This window comes from Sorex araneus, chromosome X (assembly GCF_027595985.1).
Source record: "Sorex araneus isolate mSorAra2 chromosome X, mSorAra2.pri, whole genome shotgun sequence".
In the NCBI taxonomy this organism is placed as follows: domain Eukaryota; kingdom Metazoa; phylum Chordata; class Mammalia; order Eulipotyphla; family Soricidae; genus Sorex; species Sorex araneus.
In genome coordinates, this window is record NC_073313.1 from 137,076,190 (window position 1) to 137,100,486 (window position 24,297).

A 24,297-nucleotide genomic window follows, 5' to 3' on the forward strand; every position below is an offset into this window, starting at 1 on the left:
GAAGCTATCTGATCCCTTGCTTTGTTTCTTTTTTTTTTTGGTTTTTGGGTCACATCCAGCGATGCTCAGGGGTCACTCCTGGCTCTGAACTCAGGAATTACCCCTGGCCATGCTCAGGGGACCATATAGGATGCTGGGAATCAAACCCAGGTCGGCCACATGGAAGGCAAACGCCCTACCCCCTGTGCTATCACTCCAGCCCCCATTGCTTTGTTTCTTTATATGTTTATTCTCCATATATGAGTGACATAATTTGGGATTTGTCTTTTCTGACTTATTTCAGTCAGTATGATATCCTCCAATTTCATTCAGGTATCAGAGAACTGCACGGTTTCAGCGATTCTCATAGCTGAGTAGTATTCCATTGTGAATATACCACAATTTCTCTATTCACTCAATTGTTGGGCACTTTAATTGTTTCCAGATGTTTGCTCTATGAATAATTCTGTGATAAACAGGAATACATATATGCTTGCATAATTTAAGTAGCTTTCCAGTGGTAGGTGTTCAGGAAAGGACTCTGGGGTCAGGTGGAAATTCTATTCTTACTTTCAGAGGAGTCTCCTTGTTTTCCAAGAAATCTGAACCAGAAGGCAACACCACCAATAGTGAATGGGGATCTCTTTTCCACTGCAAAACTGCCAACACTGGTGGTTTCTTTTTTTCTTTTAATGTATGCCATTCTCACTGTTGTGAGATCATATCTCATTATCGTATTAATTTATATTTCCTTGGTAATCAGTGATGGTGAACACCTTTCCACATATCAGTTGGCCATTTTTATGTATTTGAGGAAGTGTTTGTTAAACTCCTTTCTCCGTCTTTTAAAGGTTTACTCTTTTTATTTTATATTGAACCTTATAAGTGCTTTTTATATTTTGAAAATTAGCCCTTTGATATATGATGTGCAAATATTGTCTCACATTTATTCAGGTGTCTTTTTATTTGGGGCATTGTTTCTTTCATACTGTAGAAGTTTTTAGATTTCCTGTAGTTTCTTTTGTTTATATCTGCTTCTAAAATACTATTTTACATACCATATGGTTTTTCCAAACTGCTATATGATAAGGTTTCCTGCATAAAACATTCCAACAGCACACTCTCCACCAGAGTGTCCCCTTCCCTCCACCATTTTCCTACTGTCGCCACCCTCCCCATCCCCATAATCACACCTTTGGAAAGCTTCTGTCTGAAGACCAGTTTTTTTTTATTTGTTGCCTTTGGACATTTGTTATTCTCTTACTATGTTCATATCCCACATATGAGAGAACACTCTGGTTCTGTCCCTCTCCTTCTCACTAACTTCACTCAGCATTACTCTACAGATGTAAAAGCAATGCACATGATTTTACCTCTTCTTAAAGCTGAGTGATATTCCATTGTGTGTATGCATCATAGTTTCTTTATCTGGTCATCTGTTTTTGGACACTTTAGTTATTTCCAGATTTGGAAAATTGTGAATAGTGCTGCAACAAACTTAGCAGTGCAAATGACTTTTCTGGATGTGGGTTTGGGCCCTTGGTGTAGATACCAAGAAATGGAATTGCTATGTTATATGGAAGCTCAATTCCTAGTTTTTGTGAATGTCCATATTATTTTCCAAAAATGCTGGACCAGTGGGCATTTCCACCAGCAGTAAATGTGGATCCCTTTATCCCCTATTTACACCAAGACTGGTTGTTTCTGTTCTTTGTGATTTGTTTTGTTTTTTGGCCAATGGGGTTGTTTTAAGACTCCTTTGATGATAGCATCATGGAATGTACTATCTGTGTTTTCCCCATTGAATTTAATGGATATAGATCTGATATCAAGATCTTTGATCCATTTTGTGTTAACCTTGTATATGATGGGAGATAGGGAGATAGGGATCTAGATTCTTTCTCTTTCTTTGTTGTGCACAAAATTTAAGAAGCACTTCTTTAAACAAAGCGGTATATACCAGGAGTAAGACAATATGGATTTTATTTCCATTGCCTTATTACCTTTGCTGTCTTATCCTGACCAAAACACTTTTCCTCTGGATTAGCTATAAAATGAGAAGATTGAATTAAATATCTTGTTCTCATTCAAGTCTAATATTTTTACAAAATTCATGGTAAGGGCTTAATTTCCCACTCGATTTTTTTTCCCCAATCATTAAATCCCAGGATCCCTGGTTTTCCACCCATTTATAAAATAAACACTGCATCACTGTCACTGTCATCCCGTTGCTCATCAATTTGCTCGAGCGGGCACCAGTAACATCTCCATTGTGAGACTTGTTACTGTTTTTGGCATATCAAATAGGTCATAGTATCTTTCCAGGCTCTGCCTTGCGGGCGAGATACTCTCAGTAGCTTGCCGAGCTCTTTGAGAGGGGCAGAGGGATCGAACCCAGGTTGGTCACGTGCAAGGCAAATGCCCTACCGACTGTGCTATTGCTGGCTGCTATAAAATATTACTTATAATTTTTGTGAAGTTCTCAGTACAGGAGGAATAAGTTGTTTCTAGTTTCATGATTAATCTAGTTGGTGATTTTTAATATGACTTGTAAAAATTAAATTCTCACATTTCCCATCTCAATCATCAAAACAAAAATTAAATATCCTTAAAGTGCTACTGAGTGTAAGGATGTAGTTCTTTTCACTGAGTTAATTTAAATCAGTGAACTTTATTACATTTGACATGCATAATGGCATGATAAACATGTAATTATTTTCTTCTAATTTCTTTGCATTAGAAACTTTGTAACAGAATTTTACTCATTGCAATTCCATACTGATGTAATAGGTGTTAGCACATATTTATTTTATCTTTGATAATCCTGAAATCTTTACTATATAAGTCTCATAGAATTAAAGAAATAAAATCAGGCAAAGACAACGCACAAATATAAATTAAAAGTCCTTTCTAAGATAGAAATATAAAAGAGTTTCTATCATTTATTGTTGCTGAGAATGTAAAGTAAGTATAACTTTGTAGTGGAAGTTTTCTGGGATATATAAAAATATTTTTTTTTTGCTTTTTGGGTCACACCTGGCGATGCACAGGGGTTACTCCTGGCTCTGCACTCAGGAATTACCCCTGGCGGTGCTCAGGGGACCATATGGGATGCTGGGATTCGAACCCGGGTTGGCCGCGCGCAAGGCAAATGCCCTACCCGCTGTGCTATCACTCCAGCCCCTATAAAAATATTTTAGCATCCTTCTTATTTGATATTTTTAGTGGATGCCACAATGACATATATAGTCATGCATTGTAGCAGCATCATTTGGTTTAGTAAGAGAAAGATGAATATTTAACAGTTATATCAGAGATGGTCTATATAAATCAATCCCAATACATATGTAGTGGAATCCCATGCAACTTTTTATAGGAGAGTGAAGATGCTTGCTTCCATTTATGTTAAATGGAATGATCCCCAACTGATAGCAAGTGAAAAGTAAAATGAAAACCAATGTGTATAGAATACTCGATTTTGTGTGAAAAATCATACACATTATGGTGTTCTCATAGGTATAAAATTTGAAAGGATACAGATGGTGTCATGACATTTATACTTGCTGCCTCTAGGGAGGGGAACTATGAAGAATTTTCAGTGTACTTTTTTATACCTTTAAATCTGAAACTTGTGAATATAAAATCTTTCAAAAGAAATAAAACATATAAGATAAAATATTGCAAAAATTCATATGCTATTAATACAAATTAATATGAATGCTTTAATGTAAGACCTCCAGAATGGCACATACCAAATTGGTATTGTGTCTTAGGCTTGGAAGGTCGAGATCAGATAGATATATGTAAGAAGTGAACATTTACTTATTACTTTTTATTGCTTGCATTTGAAAAGGTGATTCCATAATTTCACAAATGAAGCACACAAAAATGTTTTATACCATAAGAATGGGAACACTGTCAAGAAATTGGGGTTTTTGAAGCTCAGACATAAATTTATGAGAGCCTTGGCTATGTGAATGTGAACTTGATTCACATCATTCCCTTGGGCCTTTGGATGGACTGAATTAATAAGAGCCCACTATATAAAAATTCAGTGAAACTGTGATCTTTATAAACAACAGTAAATTTTTTCTTATTAGAAGAGATCTTTTGGGGAAGGGGGTTGTGGTCAGATACATGAATAGAAAATTAGTGACAAGTCACATTTATTACCCTCTCAATGATACAGTGTTACAAGGGGGCAAGCAAGATAGACTATTGAGAAGAATTTGGAATTTAAAGTTAGAAATCCTATATTTAAAGCCTGTTATCTTTATACTTACCTTGTGAATAGATAATCAATAGTTATTTTGGACAGCAGATCAACTATCCCTGTATCTATCTCCCAAAGTTATTGAAGGGATCAAAACTACCAGCCAAAAAGCAGACCATCAGTAGATCCCTGGTGCAACCCTCCTGTGACAAGCATGGCCTCTGAAGCTCTTCTGTTTGGGACTCCCAGTGTCACCTTACAGTGTATAATTTCCAGACTACTATAACCAGATGTGTGTGAATAACCACAAATGAAGTGTGTAACTTCCACCAGCAAGCACCACAACTAAAGTTGTGTGAGCACTATGGCTGGTTTTTGACACCCAGTGATCATTACAGCCAGAATGTGTGCGAGCTCCATAATCAAGGAGTGAAGCTCCAGGCAAACTCATGTGCAGGAACAAAGTTTGCAATCCATGTTGTTCACTTTTATCAGATGTAAAACCCTCAGAAGCACTACAATCAAGTATGTATGCGACCCTAAGCCAGCACAGCAAAGGGATAGAAGAGAAAATAAATTATCAAACAAATTAAAAGATAAAAAATCGAAGATATATATGAATGCATGCTGTAAAGTCTAGTGCTTTGGAATTACTTAGTCGCAGCAGTACTCATAGTGGCAGATGTCATGGCAATTGGCTATAGCAGCTTCTTTCATTGTCATAAAGAAAATTTCACTTTTTGTCCCAGTTTCATGTGGTAACTTTGAGAAAATTCAGCTTTCAATAGAAGTCTCATTCAAAACCTGTCGAGAAAGAGAGAGAGAGAGAGAGAGAGAGCGAGTGAGCAAGCGAGAGAGACAGAGAGAGACAGAGAGAGAGAGAGAGAGAGAAGAAAAGTGCCCGCTATAGAGGCTGTAAAAAACTACACGCGCCAAAGGATGTGTGTTTGCGGGCTCTCCGGGCGTCTCTGTCTTACCACCCGGGGTTGGTGCTCTGGAGCTGCTGTGTATGGGCTGGATTGGGACAGCCGTTGGCCAAGGACAGGCGAAGGAAGAACGAGGACCAAGCTGGTTGCTGATTAGTTACCCTTTATTCAATCTTCCATCTCATCTCACACACTCTTCCTTCCTACCTTCTCACTCCTCCATCCCGCTCTCTGGATTCTCCTCCTCTTCACTGGTCTCTCCCCCTACTTGTCTCTCTCTCCACCTTGCACTCTGGCCTACACACAGTCTGGTAGCAAAATCAACATAAGAAAGCCCTTCCTGGATCACTAAGAAAATGATGACTGGAGGAACCAGTTGGGATGGGAGATGTGTGCCAAAAGTAGATAATAGAACAAACACGATGACTTCTCAGTGTCTGTGTTGCAAGCCACAATGCCCAAAAGTAGAGAGAGAGTATGGGCAATATTGTCTGCCATGGAGGCAGGGGGAGGGTGGGAAATGGGGGGTATACCGGGGATATTGGTGGTGGGGAATGTGCACTGGTGGAGGAATGGGTGTTTGATCATTGTGAGAATGTAACCCAAACATGAAAGCTTGTAACTATCTTATGGTGATTCAATAAAATAAAAAAATATATAAAAAAAGAAAGCCCTTCCTGAGGGCCCACCAGGTTCAAAGGAAACACCACCTAGGGGCATTCCAAAGCCCTTCCTGAAGGCCTGCAGGCAGAATACCTCTTAAGGTGTTTTTCTCTTTTCCTCAGTCCAAAAACTGCATCAAAATCTTAATACTAGTTATTTTTGTATGGACACAGTAAGAGATACATTGAGGCTTGCAGGGCAGCTCTCCTGGCAACATCTTGCCACAGACTCTGACTACAGTGCTCAGGCCAGATTAATAATTTCTAACCCTAGCAGGGTCCGAATCTAGTTATTAATTTTTGGATCATGACAGCATTTGTCCATGACCAAGCTCTTAACTTATAGTTAAGCATTAAGCACTTTGGCCAGGCCCATCTCAATGCTAGGGTAGCACAGAACTCACCGCTTGCCCTCTTCTGTTCTGTCCCTCGTCAGGACCCTGCTTTTGGGGGGTGCTAGGAAGTAAGGGCAGCTGAGGCTTAGGTCAAGAGAACAGATGCCCAGGAGGAAAATATCACGTAGAGTCAAATGACTCCCAGTTTACAAAAGCATAGCATTTGCTACAGTCTTCCTGTGCCCATACAAAAGGACATTGCTCTGAATAAACTATGCAAAGGACTCAAGGAGAAGAGAAAAACAGTATTTACAAGTCAACAGAACACAAAGAAAGAAGTTACAAATAAACACAGAATGGGAGCACTGTGATGGGAGTAACCCAAATAAACCTAAACTACCTGAGGCTATGTTATCCTACAGAGGCAGTGGCTGTATGGGGTTGAGGAGAGGCAGGGCAGGTGACTGTGGAAGTTGGAGAGGAAACTAGGGACATTGGTGGTGAGAATGTACACTGGTGAAAGGACCGATGTTGGGACATTGTATGACTGAAACCCAATCATGAACAACTTTGTAATTGTGTATCTCAGTGATTCAATTAAAAATAAATTTTAAAATATCACTGTCACTGCCATCTCATTGCTCGATTTGCTCGAGCAGGCACCAGTAGCGTCTCCATTGTAAGACTTGTTGCTAATGTTTTTGGCATATCAAATACACCATGGGTAGCTTGCCAGGCTCTGCCGTGCAGGCGAGATACTCTTGGTAGCTGGCCGAGCTCTCCGAGAGGGGAAGAAGAATTGAACCCAGGTTGGCCACGTGCAAGGCAAACGCCCTACCCGCTGTGCTATTGCTCCAGTCCTTAAAAATATAATTAAAAATAAATTTAAAAAATGCAAAATGAGTTTGCTAAAGCAACAGATTGATTCAGTACAATCTCTTAAATTTATTTTGCATTTCCGTATACCAGAAACCAAAAAAGAAACCCCATGTCATTAAACTTTTTAATTTTACTTCATTGGAAATGGTAAGAATGAGCCTTTAATAATAATATCAGAAAATACTGTCAGGATAGGACTGGAGCGATAGCGCAGCGGGTAGGGCTTTCGCCTTGCACACGGCCGACCCGGGTACGATTCCTCAGCTCCTCTCGGAAAGCCCAGCAAGCTACCAAGAGTATCTTGCCCGAACGGCAGAGCCTAGCAAGCTACCCGTGGCGTAATCAATAATCCAAAATCAGTAACAAGTCTCACGATGGAGACGTTACTGGTGCCCGCTCGATTAGATCAATGAGCAACTGGATGAGTATCAGGAAATAATATCAGAAAAAAAGTAGAATGCTATTGTTAAATTTAATGTTTTTTGTGAATTCTTAGAAATTGACCAATATAATTTTCAAAAGATAATTTAAACATTGATATTTTTCTTATATTTCAGTTATCTACCTCATATTCTACCACGTGATCTTTGTGTTCTTTACCTGGTCTTACTGGAAGTCTATATTTACGCTCCCACAACAGCCAAACCAAAAGGTAAGAATACTTTGTTACTTCATAATGGTTCAACCAAAGAAAAGTTGAAATTCCACTCAGGCAAGATGAGGCAAAACAGTCTTACATTTAAAATAGAGTAATAAACATAGAAATACATATGCCATCTCTACTATACCTTTTTGCCTCTCCGGGATATATTCCCAGGAGTGGTATTGCTGGGTCAAATGGAAGCTCAATTTCTAATTTTTTGAGAATCGTCCATATTGTTTTCAAAAGGGCTGAACCAGTTGGCATTCCCACCAGCAGTGAAGAAGAGCAATGGAAAACAAATTATCTAATGCTTCCTTTTCAGCAGGTCTGACTTTAGGGGAGAGACTCTCCAAACAATAATAGTGAGTTTTGTTGAAATATTGAATGCAATCAAAGTGAAAGTAAAGTGAAATTTATTAGTTACACAGGCAGGGGGGCTAAGGGTGGGGGGGCTAGGGGCGTGGGGGGGTTAGGGGTGTGGGGGTGCGGGGTGGAGCTATACTGGGATTCTTGGTGGTGGAATATGTGCACTGGTAAAGGGATGGGTATTCGAGCATTGTATAACTGAGATTTAAACCTGAAAACTTTGTAACTTTCCACATGGTGACTCAATAAAATAATTTAAATAAAATAAAATAAAATAGAGTAATATTTTAAAGTAGTTCTTAGGCATGTAAGGAAAATTATGGATAATGCAGTTAATTGAAGGAGTTAGTGAAATCATCAGTCATGGGTACCTTTATGATGAAACAACCAATATTTATATTAGTTATACAATTGGAGTAGAAATAATTGAGTTAGATTCTGGAAACATATCTAATTCGATTGCATGAATTTATTGTTTGAGTGCTCATGATAACTCTGAAAGAAAACTTGCAGAAAAAGAATTGTAATTATTGAGTCGATCATTTGAATGATCAGTTCAATGTATAATTTATAATATGTGACTATACTATATAAGGTTAGGGTACAAATAATAGAAAAAAGAAAGTAGTGAAGAAAAAAAATAAAGTAGTGAAAGTGATTTTAACAACATTCAAGCATTAGGGAAAACAGTGGAAAAACATTTCCCTTTATGGAATCAGAAGAAAATTACAAAGAAATACAGTAATGCAAAACTTGATGAAGATCATAGATATATGATATGGAAAATAATTAGCAAGATTGCAGGTCATTTCTTATAAGTAATTGCTTTAAACATAAATGTATCAGATCGTCCTATTGAAATTCAGACATTGACATGATGGATGAAGTCATATATTTTATCTTGTCTACAAAACACTTATTCTAGAATCAAAAATATAAGTAAATCAAAAATAGAATGTATTCCAATAGTAATAACAGAGAATAAGAGTGACATCACAACATTGAGGCTGCAAACAAGCTCTCCCATAGCACAACCAGAGAACTGTTACCCAACCGAACTCCAAGTAGCTTACTGTCTCCTCTACTAAAGAAAACTACATATGTTTTTCTGGTGGTACATAATTGGTTGTTCACAAAGGTAGTGGAACAGATAGTGAAAGAGAATTGTAGTAATGGGCAGTGGTCATTTCCAACAGTGGAACAAGCGGAAAGAATGCATATGTTTTTTATAACTCAGACTGGCACATATGATCTCCACAGTGATGGTGAATTACTATGCTACTTTCTAAATGAGACTTGAAACTATATGCAGAGCCCTGGAGAGTTTGTTGATATCCTTTGTATCAGAGTTTCTTGGTCCCAGCCCTCAGGAAGTGAGAGATTCAGCAACTGAGTCAAACACCTTCCCCCGCCCCGCCCCCACGCCATAACTGATAGAAACCCAGAACATTGTGCAAAAAGACCCAGAAAGCAAATCTGAACATGAATTGCTGCCTGGTCTGGTCCTAAAAACAAAAGTGTCAGCATAGGCTTCTCAGCAGAAATTGTCTTTCTTGTCCCCAACACTCTACCTGTGGTATCTGAACTCCCAAATCTGTTCCTTCCCAATATCTTGATAAATAAAGATGACTCAAAACTAAGGCCACAGTGCCAACTACTGAGAGAAAAAAGAAAACAAAATATCTAAAAAATGACTCCAGAAAACACAGAATGGAAATATTGAAAAAAAAAGCACGGGGTTGCATAGGCTCTGGGCTTCTCTGGCTAACTCCACTGCTCTGGAGGATTCTTTCTGATTAATAAATAGCTACAGTGAAACCATGACCAGGTGGACACAAGTTACTATAACCCAAAACAAGAAAACTTTCTCTGCCACATCATGGGAGGATTTGAAGTAAGGAGCCTTTGAGGGGAAAAGTCAGAACTTACCAAATCATCAACATGAAATGAATAAGCTGTCCTTTTAAAAGAATGTGTCCCAAGCAAAACATAATAAAAACAAGTAAAAGGAGTACTTAAATGAAGTTGTGAATGGACTCATGGACAAAACTAAGACAAAACTCACACATATCTCACAACATGGAGATAAAAACAACAGAGAGGAAGTAAGAGAAGAAATAGAAGTTGCTTGAAGAAGACATAATCATTGGGAAGGAAGACTATTAAAAAGGCAAGCAGCAAAGAAAAATGCAATGGTATGCTTTCTTTGTAGAAATCCTGGCCATGGGGTTGCAGGTTGCCCAGCTGCCCTAGAGAATCAAAACATGGGCACGGGAATATGTTACCAGTGTGGGTCCACAGAGCATGAAATAACCAAGTGCAAAGCAAAAATGGACTCAACTCTAGGTCAATTTCCTTTTGCAAAATGTTTTGTATGTGGGAAAATGTGGCATCTGTCTATGTCTTGTGCCGATAATCAATAATCCCAGAAGAGTTTATTTTGATGGTGTTGGCTGCAAACTTGTGGCTCTGTGGATTGTTTTAAAAAAGATTGTCTTGAGCCCTTTTGGCCCTGCTGCGGATCGAGCATGATGGAAGAGCCCAAAAGAGCGCCCTTGGACTCCAAGCAGCCCACTGAACTAATTCCGGCATGGGATCAGAGACCCCACGGCGGGCCGCGACAGTAGAAACCGGGCATTCCCCAATTCTTTTAACCTCTCTCTCTCAACCCCTTCCTCCCGAGCACAGCGCAGGGTCCATGGCTTTCTGAGCACAAAATGGAGACGTCGAGCCTCTCTCTAGGTTTCTCCATCTTATGAGCACCATAAAAGGGTAAAAGTTTGTAGTGATGTTATTTCTGGTTGTACTTTCCCTGGACTTTATACAGAAACCCAAAACCGCGCGGCCGGTTTGACCTAATGTCAAATGTAATGACCTAATGTCAAACATAATGACCTAATGTCATTTTAGCATCAGCAATATGTAATGGTTCCTTTTTAATGGGATTTCCAAACAAGAATAGTAAGTCTTTTGCTGAAATATTGAAGGCAATCAAAGTGGTAGCCATCTCTCTAGACTGAACTAAGCTATATCCCCACACTGGCTGAGAAGAAATATCCTTCTTTCTCGGGAAGAAACGCAGCGTGGCGTCAACCATAGTGTGATGTCCATTAAGCAAACAGACCTGGTGGCGCGGGAATGGGATATAAGGGGAAAAATTATGTACATGGAACAGCGGGACGCTGGTGGAATCTCGACCCGGAGCCGATACCAGCGCATACCCCATCTCCCTGCCTGTCAACTTGACAGCATGTTACCAGGTTTCATTGGTTGCAGCTTGATCTCATGTTTTCAGTTTTGTTGAGTCTGTGCTTTAGATATAAGGCTATACAACTCACCCATATCCCTTGAGCATGTATCCTAAATTATCTCTACTTACCTCCCTTTATTTCCCAGTAAACTTATTAGACATTATTGTTTGTCTCCTGGAATTCTTTTCTATGAGGGCAAGGCGATGAACCCTAAAAGCCTGGGTAATGTCCAAGACCGACCTTCCTTTCCTCCTTCAATATGAGTTTCAAGGTCCCTGGGAAATCAGATAACTGTCATCATCTCCTATGCCAAGCAGAACGCAAGGGGCTGGAAGGATATGATAGTGAAGTTCGTGTCATGTAGGGGCTCTTTGTAGAAAATCTTCAGTCGTAAATTGCCCAGGTGTTTACCGTGGTGACAGAAGTGAAGAGCAAAAACGCTGTAGATTTCCTTCCCAAGGCTACTGCCTCTCTCTGCATTTTGCATAAGCCACCCAGGGAAACTTCCCCAGCAATAAAATGAAAGAGACAAATGAAATTTAGAAAATGCAGAAACTCCAAGAAATATCAGACTTCATTAGAAGAGAGAACAGAAGGTGTTGTTGACTCTGTAGTTTGGGTATTTAGCTTTATTATTCCTTAACACCATCAATGTACCTGGATCCCCTTGACCTGTACCCCCTGTTCAAATTTCTTTTAAATTTTTTTCTTGGATTTAGACACTGTGATTTACATAGTTGTTTATAATGTGATTGATTTACACAGTTGTTTATAATAGTTGTTTACAATGGTATTTACATAGATATTTACATACTCATACATTGTTTCTACTTCCAATGCCACCATTCATGTCCCTATCCCTCCACTGCTCACTACAGATTCCCTCCCACCTCCCAACTTGAATCCTTGACAGTTATATCTTTAAGTTTAATTTTTGTAGTTTGTGCCCATGCTTATGACAGTGTTGGATCTACCTCTGCTACTGAGTGACTTTGATATATACAGATATCATATGTGTATTATTGTGTATATGATACAAAATAGAAGGTACAATGACCACTGACCCTTGCCCATATGTTACTTCCAGACCTCCTATTTTTTTTTAGGCTTAAATCTTGTTTTTAATAAGTTTGTAACCCAGGATCTGTGTCTTCACAGACATTTCTCAATTATATATATGCATATATATATACACACATGTATTGTATCACTATATCACTGCCATTCCATTGCTTGCCAGGATAGCTGCCTGTGGGCAAGATACTCTCAGTAGCTTGCCCGGCTCTTCAAGAGGTGTGGAGGAATCGAACCTGGGTCAGCTGCATGCAAGGCAAATGCCCTACTCGCTGTGCTATCGCTCTAGCTCATATATACATGTATATATATGTTTCACAAATATATATCTATCTATTCTTATTTTCATGGACTGATGAATAGTGTTTATTACAAGTTGGATTATTTTCCTTCCTTCAAATCAGTTAAGTTCTGATGTACCCAAGCAATTTGTGTTTTCTTAAATTAATTTCCCTGAAGATTGGACCCATTAAGAAAAACTCAGTGCTCTGACATATTTAATAATAGTTCCTTTTCCTGTACCCCCAGCAACTCCCACTCCCAACAATGAGGGCTGAACTCCCACCCCCAACATTGAGGGCTGCTCACGCATGTGTGTGTGAGCATGTGTGTGTGTATGTGTGTGTGTGTACTTATATGCAAACCTGAGAGAATTCCTGATGATGCATGTCTCACATTATTTTGAGTCATAAGACTGGTACTCTCTTGGTAAATGTGCACAGTAGTCCACACTAAGTCCCCAGCAATGTGTCAATTAAGTTATTTTTACCCAGGTACTGGTTCCTACAAAGTTTTCTGCTCATGAGTCTCCACTTCAGAAAGTTACAATGACCATTATTCACTTATCTGTCTCTCCAGTCCTGGTGTAAATACTTTGTCCCATGTCCTCCACACTGTTATGGATTCCAGAAGGGCTGTTGACTTTTAATCTATTCAATGTCTTATTTTCAAGTACAGACTGAAAAATTCCAAACTCCTTACATGTGAACCCAGAAACTGAAAGTCCCTGGCTATTGTCTTAGCATGTCACTAATTGAAAATTCTTTGTCATAGCTTTCTATGTAGTTTTAGAAGCAAATCAGAAAGAAACATTCTAGCCCTTTCATTATTGCATGTTTTCAACACAAGAGTTTTACAAATTTCCTAGCACAAGGTATGATTTTTAAAAAGTTATTTTTTATGACTTTTTATTTTCTGCCCTGAAACTGTTTTTTTGCCTGCAATACTCTTCTATGTTCCTGTCAATTCTATTCTTGAGTACGCAGGTGATTAAATTGAATTTACAAAAACTGCAACTGAATTTTTTGAAACTGAAAAAAAACAGTCCATTTATAATTTTAGATAACATACTCTTTTGTATTGTATATGCCTAATTACTAGAAATGTCAAACGAGTACATTAGCAATCTCTTAGACTATATAATCTCTTATGTTGTTCCTTCTTACAACGTCAGAAATTATGTTATTATCCATAAAAACACTCTCATTGGATATGTATCCTACCATGCAATGTAGGTGCTACTATAATGGTTAGTCTAAGAAAAAATAAAAGACTAAATAGACTAAATAACATCAAAATCATATCAAATTTTGTAGTCTGTATTTGAATGCAGAGATTATCAATTTTATAGTCTATAGCTTCAAAATTACTTTCCAGAGTTCATCACTGTATCACTGTCAACCCATTGCTCATTGATTTGCTCGAGTAACATCTCCATTGTGAGACTTGTTGTTACTGTTTTTGGCATATGGAATGTGCCTGGGTAGCTTGCCAGGATCTGCCATGCGGGCGAGATACTCTCAGTAGCTTGCCGGTCTCTCCTAGAGGGGCGGAGGAATTGAACCCGGGTCGGCCACATGCAAGGCAAATACCCCACCAGCTGATTTATTTACTTTGTCTCTGTCATCCCACTGCTAATCAATTTGCTTGAGCGGGCACCAGTAACATCTCTATTGTCAGACTTTTTGTTACTGTTTTTGGCATATTGAATACACCACAGGTAGCTTGTCAGGCTCTGCCATGAGGGCGAGATACTCTCGGTAGCTTGCCGGCTTTCCAAGAGGGGCAGTGGGATCGAACCCTTCAAGAGGGGCTATGTGCAAGACAAATGCCCTACCTGCTGTGCTATCACTCCAGCCCTTATTACTATTATTCACTTTATTTTTTTAATTAATTAATTTATTTTTAATTAGTGAATCACCGTGAGGGCACATTTACAGATTTATACACTTTTGTGCTTATGCTTCCCTCATACAAAGTTCGGGAACCCATCCCTTCACCAGTGCCCATTCTCCACCACCAGTAAACCCAGCATCCCTCCCACCCTCCCCGATCCCATCTCCCCCCACCCCGCCCTGCCACTGTGGCAGGGCATTCCCTTCTGTTCTCTCTCTCTAATTAGCTGTTGTGGTTTGCAATAAAGGTGTTGAGTGGCCACTGTGCTCAGTCTCTAGCCCTCATTCAGCCCGCAACTCCATTCCCCCACATGGCCTTCGACTACATTATACTTGGTGATCCCTTCTCTGAGTTGCCCTTTCCCCAGAATGTGAGGCCAGCCTCCAAGCCATGGAGTCAACCTCCTAGTACTTATTTCTACAATTCTTGGGTGTTAGTCTCCACTCTGTTATTCTATATACCCTAGATGAGTGCAATCTTTCTATGTCTGTCTCTCTCTTTCTGACTCATTTCACTCAGCATGAAACTTTTCATGCCCATCCACTTAAATACAAAATTCATGACCTCCTTTTTTCTGACAGCTGCATAGTATTCCATTGTATAGATGTACCAAAGTTTCCTCAACCAGTCATCCGTTTTGGGGCATTCGGGTTTTTTCCAGATTCTGGCTATTGTAAACAGTGCTGCGATGAACATACATGTGCAGATGCCATTTCGATTATACTTTTTTGCCGCTCTGGGATATATTCCCAGCAGTGGTATTGCTGGGTCAAATGGGAGCTCAACCTCTAATTTTTTGAGAGTCGTCCATATTGTTTTCCAGAAGGGCTGAACCAGTGGGCATTCCCACCAGCAGTGTAGAAGGGTCCCTTTCTCCCCACATCCTCTCCAACAGTGGTTGCTTTTGTTCTTTTGGATGTGTGCTAGTCTCTGTGGTGTGAGGTGGTATCTCGTGGTTGTTTTGATCTGCATCTCTCTGATGATTAGTGATGTAGAGCACTTTTTTCATGTGCCTTTTGGCCATTCGTATTTCTTCCTTGGTAAAGTTTCTGTTCATTTCTTTGCCCCATTTTTTGATGGGGTTGGATGTTTTCTTCTTGTAGAGTTCAACCAGTGCTTTATATACCATTGATATCAACCCCTTATCTGATGGGTATTGTGTAAATATCCTTTCCCATTCTGTGGATAGTCTTTGGATTCTGGTCACTGTATCTCTTGCGGTGCAGAAGCTTTTTAGTTTAATGTAGTCCCATTTGTTGATCTCTGTTTTTACTAGATTGCTTAGTTCCGTGTCACCTTTGAAGATACCTTTATCTTCAATATCGTGGAGGGTTTCGCCGACCTTGTCTTCAATGTACCTTATGGTTTGTGGTCTAATGTTGAGGTCTTTAATCCATTTTGATCTGACTTTTGTGCATGGTGTCAGGTCAAGGTCTAAACCCATTTTTTTGCATGTGGTTGTCCAGTTGTGCCAGCACCATTTGTTAAAGAGGCTTTCCTTGCTCCACTTCACATCTCTTGCTCCCTTATCAAAGATTAGATGATCATACATTTGGGGTTGTGTGTAGGGATATTCCACCCTGTTCCATTGGTCTACGGCTCTGCCTTTGTTCCAGTACCATTCTGTTTTAATTGTTACTGCTTTGTAGTAGAGTTTGAGGTTGGGGAGGGTGATGCCTCCCATCATCTTTTTCCCAAGAATTGTTTTAGCTATCCATGGGCGTTTGTTGTTCCATATGAATTTTAGGATTGCTTGATCCATTTCTTTGAAGAATGTCATGGGTATACTTATAGGGATCGCGTTGAATCTGTATAATGCTTTGGGGAGTATTGTCATTTTGACAATATTGATTCTCCCTATCCATGAGCAAGGTATATGTTTCCATTTTCTCATGTCTTCTTTTATTTCATGGAGTAGCGTTTTATAGTTTTCTTTGTAGAGGTCTTTTACATCCTTGGTTAAGCTGATTCCGAGGTACTTGATTTTCTGGGGCACGATTGTGAATGGGATTGCTTTTTTCGTGTCCCTTTCCTCTGCCTCATTGTTTGTATATAGGAAAGCCATGGGTTTTTGGGTATTCATTTTGTAGCCTGCAACTTTACTGTATAAGTCTATTGTTTCTAAGAGTTTCTTAGTAGAGGCTTTGGGCTCCTCTAGATATAGTATCATATCATCTGCAAATAGTGAGAGTTTGATTTCTTCCTTTCCTATCTGGATGCCCTTGATCTCTTTTTCTTGTCTAACAGCTATCGCAAGTACTTCCAGTACTATATTGAAGAGAAGTGGTGAGAGTGGGCATCCTTGTCTTGTGCCTGATCTTAGAGGAAAGGCCCTTAGTTTTTCTCCATTGTGAATAATGCTTGCTGTAGGCTTGTGGTAGATGGCTTCGACTATCTTGAGGAAAGTTCATCCGAAACCCATTTTGGTGAGAGTTTTCATCATGAACGGATGTTGAATCTTGTCGAATGCTTTCTCTGCATCTATTGATATGATCATATGGTTTTTATCTTTACTTTTGTTGATATGATGGATTATGTCGATTGATTTCTAGATGTTAAACCATCCCTGCATCCCCGGGATGAATCCCACTTGGTCATGGTGTATGATCTTCTTGATGAGTTGTTGGATCCTATTTGCTAGTATTTTGTTGAGGATCTTCGTATCGGTGTTCATCAGGGATATTGGTCTATAATTTTCTTTCTTAGTGGTGTCTTTGTTTGCTTTTGGTATTAGGGCGATGTGTGCTTCATAGAAAATGTTTGGGAGAGTTCCTGTTTTTTCAATTTCCTGGAAAAGCTTGAGGAAAATTGGCAACAGGTCTTCTTGGAATGTTTGAAAGAATTCACCAGTGAATCCATCTGGGCCTGGGCTTTTGCTTTTGGGGAGAGATTTTACAGTTTCAATTTCCTTAACATTAATGGGTCTATTCAAGTATTCCAAGTCTTTATTCAGACTTGGGAGATTGTAGGAGTCAAGGAATTCATCCATTTCTTTTAGGTTCTCTTGTTTTGTGGCATATAGACCTTCAAAGTAGTTTCTAATGATCTTTTGAATCTCACTGGTTTCTGTTATGATGTCCCCCTTTTCATTTCTGATTCGATTTATTAGGGTTCTCTCTCTCTCTTTCTTTGTGAGTCTTGCTAGCGGTTTATCAATCTTATTTATTTTCTCGAAGAACCAGCTCTTTGTTTCATTGATCTTTCGGATTGTCTTTTTGGTTTCGATGTCATTAATTTCGGCTCTAATTTTTATTATTTCTTTCCTTCGGTCTGGTTTGGGTTCCTTTTTCTGGTCCTTTTCTAAGGTCTTGAGCTGTGAAGTCAATTCTCTATGTGGGCCCTTTCTTCCCTCCTGAGGAATGCTTGGAGAGCTATAAATTTTCCCCTTAACACGGTTTTAGCTGCGTCCCATAGGTTTTGATAACTCGTGTCCTCATTTTCATTTGTTTCTAAGTATTTCTTGATTTCTTCTTTGATTTCCTTTCTGACCCACTCATTGTTCAGCATTGAGTTGTTTAGTTTCCAGGTGTTTTATTTGGTTCTCCGTGTCGGTGTGTAGTTGGCTTCTATCTTCAGCGCTTCGTGGTCTGAAAAGATGGTTGATACAATTTCTATTTTTCTGATTCTATTGAGGTATGTTCTGGGGCCCAGTACATGGTCTATTTTGGAAAATGTTCCGTGTTCACTGGAAAAGAATGTGTATTCTTTCTTTTGGGGGTGTAAAGCCCTGTATACAGACCTCCTATTTTTGCTTCCACCTACCATGTCTCTTTTTCTTGGCATTTTTTGTCTCTGTAACCTAGAGATATTGAAAAAAAATTATTTTATTTGTATAAAGTTGTTCATAATAAATTTTTACATTTAATATTCCTATACCAATCCCACCACCATTACACCTTCGTCATATTTTGAATGTTTCCCCCCCAACCGTCAAACCCTGCACCCAAGGTAGGACATGAATAATTTATTTTGTATTGCTTGTTATGAATAATCCACTAAAAGTGATCCAAACGTTTCCTTAGTGGAAAGTGTGTGAAGATTGTTGTATTTCACCCTGTATTTCAAATGTGGTATGCTACTTTTGGTACATCAGTGATGTAGAATATGAGCCATTTTTAACCAACCTTTGCAATCTACCATTCCTTAGACATGTTATTCTATATGCAACAGATTAGTGAGAACATCTGGTGTTTGACCTTGTCCTTCTGGCTTTACTTAACATAAAACCACCAGTTCCATCCATGTTGTAGCAAATTGTGTGATTTCATAATTTCTGTGGCTGAGTAATATTACACTGTGTCTATATACCACAGCTTCACTATCCACTTTTCTGTCTTTGGACACCTGAGTTGCTTCCATAACCTTGCTATTGTACTATGCGCTGCAATGAATATAGGTGTGCATATATTGTTTTGGATGGATGTTTTTGCATCTTTTGGTTAGATAAAAAGTAGTGGGTTTGCTAGCTCATATAGTAGTTCTATTCTTGGGGTTCTTTTTCTTTCGGTTTTGGGAGCACAGTTGGCAGTGCTCAGGGCTTACTCCTGGCTCCGTTCTTAGGGATCATTTCTGGTGGTCTTGGGAGACCATATAAACTTCTGGGATAGAACCAGGGTTGACCATATGTAAAGTAAATGCCCTGCCCACTGCAACAAAAGCCAGTTGTTGAATAGCCGCAGCAGTAATACCTCTGCTTGTGCCTTCACACAGGTATAATGTAGCACTGTAGCACTGTCGTCCCATTGTTCATCGATTTGCTTGAGCGGGCACCAGTTACGTCTCCATTGTGAGACTTTGTTGCTATTTTTTGGCATATCGAATATGCCACGGTAGCTTGCCAGGTTCTGCTGTGCAGGCAGTATACTCTTGGTAGCTTGCAGGGCTCTCTGAGAGGGACGGAGGAATCGAACCCGGGTTGGACACGTGCAAGGCAAATACCTATTCATTGTGCTATTGCTCCAGCCAGGTATAAGGTAACACAAATAACCTGTATCCCAAAGGAACATACCAAAAATAAAAATCTATATTTCACAAAAAGAAAATACTAGGGATTCTGTTTTGTTTTTGGACCACGCCCAGAAGTGCTCAGTGCTAACTCCTGGCTCTGTGCTTAGGGATCACTCAGGATCAGGGGGCAAAATGGGGTCCTGGGCTTTGACTTTGGGCCAGCCACATACAAAGCAAGTGCCCTGCCTGCTGTGCCATCTTGCCAGCTTCTATTCTAGTTATTTTCATATCAAGTCACATTACTTATTACAATTATATAACATTGAACTGCCGCCTTCTGATTGGGGAAAATTCTTAGTTGTGAACATCTGTTCAGTTCATCACCCTGAATTCCTACCCATCAAATGCACATACTTTACCATATTTATTAGAACAGCCCAAAACAACTCTGCATATTTCATTTATCTCCAAGCAGGCATTCAGTTCTACTCTGAGAAGAACATGATACCTTAAAAGCACACTATTAGGTATATTTCTTAAATTGATAATTTTGTTTTACACATTTCCAATTTTTTAAGTTAGGGGCTAGGAATTTAGCTCAGAGGTAAAACACTTTCCTTTTATGTTTGAGGTCCTGAGACTGCCAATAAATAACAAATTTTAGATTATATGCATGCATGCGTGTAAATTATATGAAATATTTATTTGTTGCATTACTAATTTGTAAAGAGTTCAGTTTTATTAATTTTTACCTATATGTTCAGCATGTATTCACCATGCAGTTTAAGATCTTGAACATTCCTGAAATATTCAGAATATCCTTCATGACCCTTCCAATCAACCTCCACTCAGAGGTAATAACGAATATGACATCCATTAGCATGTATTAAATCTACCTATTTATGAACCTCACCAAAATTATAGGTATGCTATTTTGCCCAGATCTTTCACTCATGTTTTCTAGATTTATTCATGTTGATGCATCTTTCAGTTATTCCTTTTCACTGCTATTAGTTATTTTTATATAGTTGGTTTATTCAGTCATTGAAGGATACTTGGCTCATTGCTATTTTTTCTTTTACACAAAACATGCAAAAGATGCTGTGAAAAATCTTGAATATGTTATTTTTTTGGCAAACACAAATTTTTATCATAGACATATACTAAGGAGCATTGTTACTAAGTCATAGAGTAGGTATATATTAGCTTAAGTATATAATGCCGGACAATTTCTTTATAAATTTATGCTTCCACCAAGATTTTCTCTCCAGAAAAATGTCCCATAAGTACAAATGAGAGCTACTGAGTGGTAGAAAATATTAGACACAGAATAATTATCCAAAATATAGCAAGATTCCTGTAAGTGAATAAAAATAGAGATTGACCTTATTTCATTTAATCGGACAAAACTCCTTGAATTGGCACTTCACAGAAAGGTACCAAAACGGCAATAAACTCTTCTTTAAAAGTTGTTTAACCAGTATCATCAGACTCAGGAACATACAAATTAAGATAGCAACAAACATTAATTAGAACAGTTAAAATGGAAGGGATGGAAATATCAAATATTTTAAAAGATTTATGAAATTTGACTTCAAAGAGATTTTTTTAATTATTGCCCAGTACAAAAATCTCATAAAGCAGTATTATTTCACCTATTTTTATAGATGAAGACACTAAGAGTGATTTTCCATAGTAATTTTTGACTATTATGTGACAGTGATGTTATATAAACCCAGAAAATTTGGTAGAAGATCCTTCTCTCTTCTTTCTTTTGTTTTTGTTTTGTTTGCAGAAGCTTTTTATTTTAATTTTCTAAATTTTATTTCATTAAAGCATTGCAAATTACAAAGTTACTCATAGTTGGGTTTTTGACATGAACTGTTCCATCTCTGATACTACCACCAGAGTCAACTTCCCTGCACCAGTGTTCCCAGCTTCCTTCCAAAAATGGGAAGAGTAAGTAAACAGGAACTTCTCTGAGAAAGATCAACAGATGACCAACAGACACATAAAAATGTCCAACGTCACTTATTATTAGGAAAATCCAAATCAAGATTATACCATTTCACACCAGTGAGAATGGCACATATCAAAATAATGGGAAGAATCTGTGTTGGTGGGAATGTGGTGAAAAAGGAACTCTTATCCACTACTGTTAGGAATGTTGTGTGGTTAAACTCCAGTGGAAAACAGTATTGAGGATTCTGGTTAAAATTAAAATTAAGCTACCCTACAGCCCAGCAATTCCACTTTGGGTACCTACCTCCAGCACGGGAAAGCATTCATTCAAAAGGATGTATGCACAGTAATATTCATTGCAGTATTCATACAATGATTAAGATTTGAACTCAACTTAGATGTCCAACAACAGAGCAGTTGATCATGAAGATGTGGAATACATACACAATGCAATAATATGCAGTTGTAAGGAATAATGAAATCATGAAATTTGCTGCAACATGGATGGATCTGGAAGATACCATGGTAAATGAAATAAGCCAGAAGGACAAATCCAGGATGATATCATTTCTACATGGTGTTTAGAGTAACTGGAAGAAGAAATGCAATGGTTTAAAGGGGAGAATGGCTAGACTGTCTTTGTCCCCAGAGTATAGAGAAGAGAAGGTAAGAAATACAATGGAGAAGGGAAAAAGAGATAGATGAGAATCAATGGGTGCAATGGTCTCACCCATCAAAGGGATCTCAGCTACATCAGTGAGCTTTCTCTTTTTCACCTCTAAATGCCATTTCACACAAATAGAAGAAAGTTTTCAGGTCTGCATAACTGTGCATATCTTCTACAGATTAGCAAAGTCTGTGATGCAAACATGGCCACCAGCTCCATACCAGAATGAAAAAAAAAATCTGAACTAGTAACAATATACAGATTTCTACTCATCTGCAAGATTATTACATGCAATGTCAAAAGCAGTATCATCTAGTTTCTATAAGAGTGTCACCTATAAGAATATATTCAACTTAATAAGGAGCATAATGAATGGTGTTCTGATAGCAAGGTGTTATACACCTAGACGCAATATCATACAGTACAATGGAGTAAAAAGACCATTGAGTCTAAATAACCATGAAAAAGTATTTGATCTCTCGAGTTTTATTTTCTTCATACATAAATCAAATCTACCAATCTCATAGTTATGAAAACCAAACATGAATATTAAAACAAGTATCCAGAGACATGTTAAATTTGTACCTGGGTTGCAAGGGTAAGTTATATCTATTTGTTATTTTTCATTTTTTTGCATAGTTTGGAATATAAAGTTGTCTCTCATGTCTGCCTCCAGTTCCATTTGTCCTATACAGACAAGGAGCGCTATGAAAATGAAGAGAGGCCAGAGGTCCAGAAGCAGATCCTTGTTGATATGGCCAAGAAGTTACCAGTTTACACAAGAACTGGAAGTGGAGGTCAGTTCACCCAAAGTCAACTAGCGAGGCAGATTAGCAAGGATCTCAGAGAGGTTAAGTCTCAGGATAACTCTTTTTTTCTTGTCTCACCAGTTAAACACTATAGAATTTTAAAAAATATTTCATTATTAAATTTTCTAAACATACATGTAACATGGAAGAAGTACATAATAAACATTTGACATGGAAGAAATATATAATAAACATATATATACCTATCTCTGAATTCTACCATTAATCTTTTGCTCTATTATTTTATCCTCATAACTGTAACTTAATACATCATTCATCGTCATCGGGGGTTTTTTGGTTTTGTTCACTGGGGATGGAGGGGGTCACACCAACAGTGTTCAGGATCTATTCCCATCTCCGTACTCAAGGGTCACTCCTGGAACTGTTCCAGGAACAACTCAGATCTCCTTCTTTGAATGCACTCAGAACACTGAGCTATATTTCCACAAGTTATTTTTTTAAATACATTTCAATGTCAGCAGCAGATATCAGTATACGTCCACATACATATTTCATTATTATTTGGGGGGATCAAAATTTCCATACAAATGCATGCACAAATTTTAAGTGTACATTCAGTTTTTTGACAAATGTATATGACTTTGTAACCAGGTACGTATAACATTGTAAACATTATCACACTCTATAACCAATATGGACGCAGCAGAGCCTGGCAAGCTAGCTGTGGCATATTGGATATGCCAAAAACAGTAACAACAAGTCTCACAATAGAGACGTTACTGGTGCCTGCTCGAGCAAATCAATGAGCAATGGGATGACAGTGACAGTGACAGTGATAACCATTATATTAACGTCCTATAAACATTATCACACTCCAGAAATATCTCCTGCTCCTTCTTATTGATGGCAGTCAATATTAACTATCATCAAAGAGAAATATTTCTCCCAATTCTCCAGCTTAATTCAAGGAGTTATTCATAGTAACCTCTTACAATCTGTTGTATTTCTCTGATCCAATTTAATTGTTTTTTTTTCCTCATGAGTCAAACTAAGGGGTTCTCTATTTTTTTTCTTTTGAAGAACTAACTCCTGGGGTCATTGACTCTAGTTTTCTTCATTTCTGCATCATTGGTTTCTGCTTTAAGCTTTGTAACATCCTTTCTTTTACTAATTTTGATATTCATCTCTTGTTTCTTTTTTTCGAAGTTCTCAAGTTATGTTTAGGTTATTTATTTGATATTTTCTTCTTTCCCAATGTAGACCTCTATAGTTATGAATTTCTCCCTTTGATGCTGCTTTTGCTGTGTACCATAGATTCTTATAGTTTATATATTCATTATCATTCATTTCTAGGTATCTTTTAACTTGTTTAAGTTTTCCTTTGATTCCATTGTTATTTGGCAGCATTTTCTTCAGTTTCCATGTGTTGGTGCTTTTCCACACCTTCT

The 24,297-nt window shown here is 38.3% G+C and overlaps 1 protein-coding gene and 1 pseudogene across 2 annotated transcripts in view; both read left to right on the top strand.

The window, feature by feature from the left end:
- Positions 1-24,297, top strand: part of ZDHHC15 (zinc finger DHHC-type palmitoyltransferase 15) — a 177,400-nt gene that overhangs the window by 79,569 nt on the left and 73,534 nt on the right. For both annotated transcript variants that reach the window (XM_055122910.1, XM_004620918.2), the window contains 2 exons: positions 7,552-7,646; positions 22,756-22,876. In XM_055122910.1, the coding sequence (XP_054978885.1) occupies positions 7,552-7,646; positions 22,756-22,876 (216 nt within the window). The remainder of the gene's footprint in view (positions 1-7,551; positions 7,647-22,755; positions 22,877-24,297) is intronic.
- On the top strand, positions 9,824-12,244 carry LOC105943430 (zinc finger CCHC domain-containing protein 9-like; annotated as a pseudogene).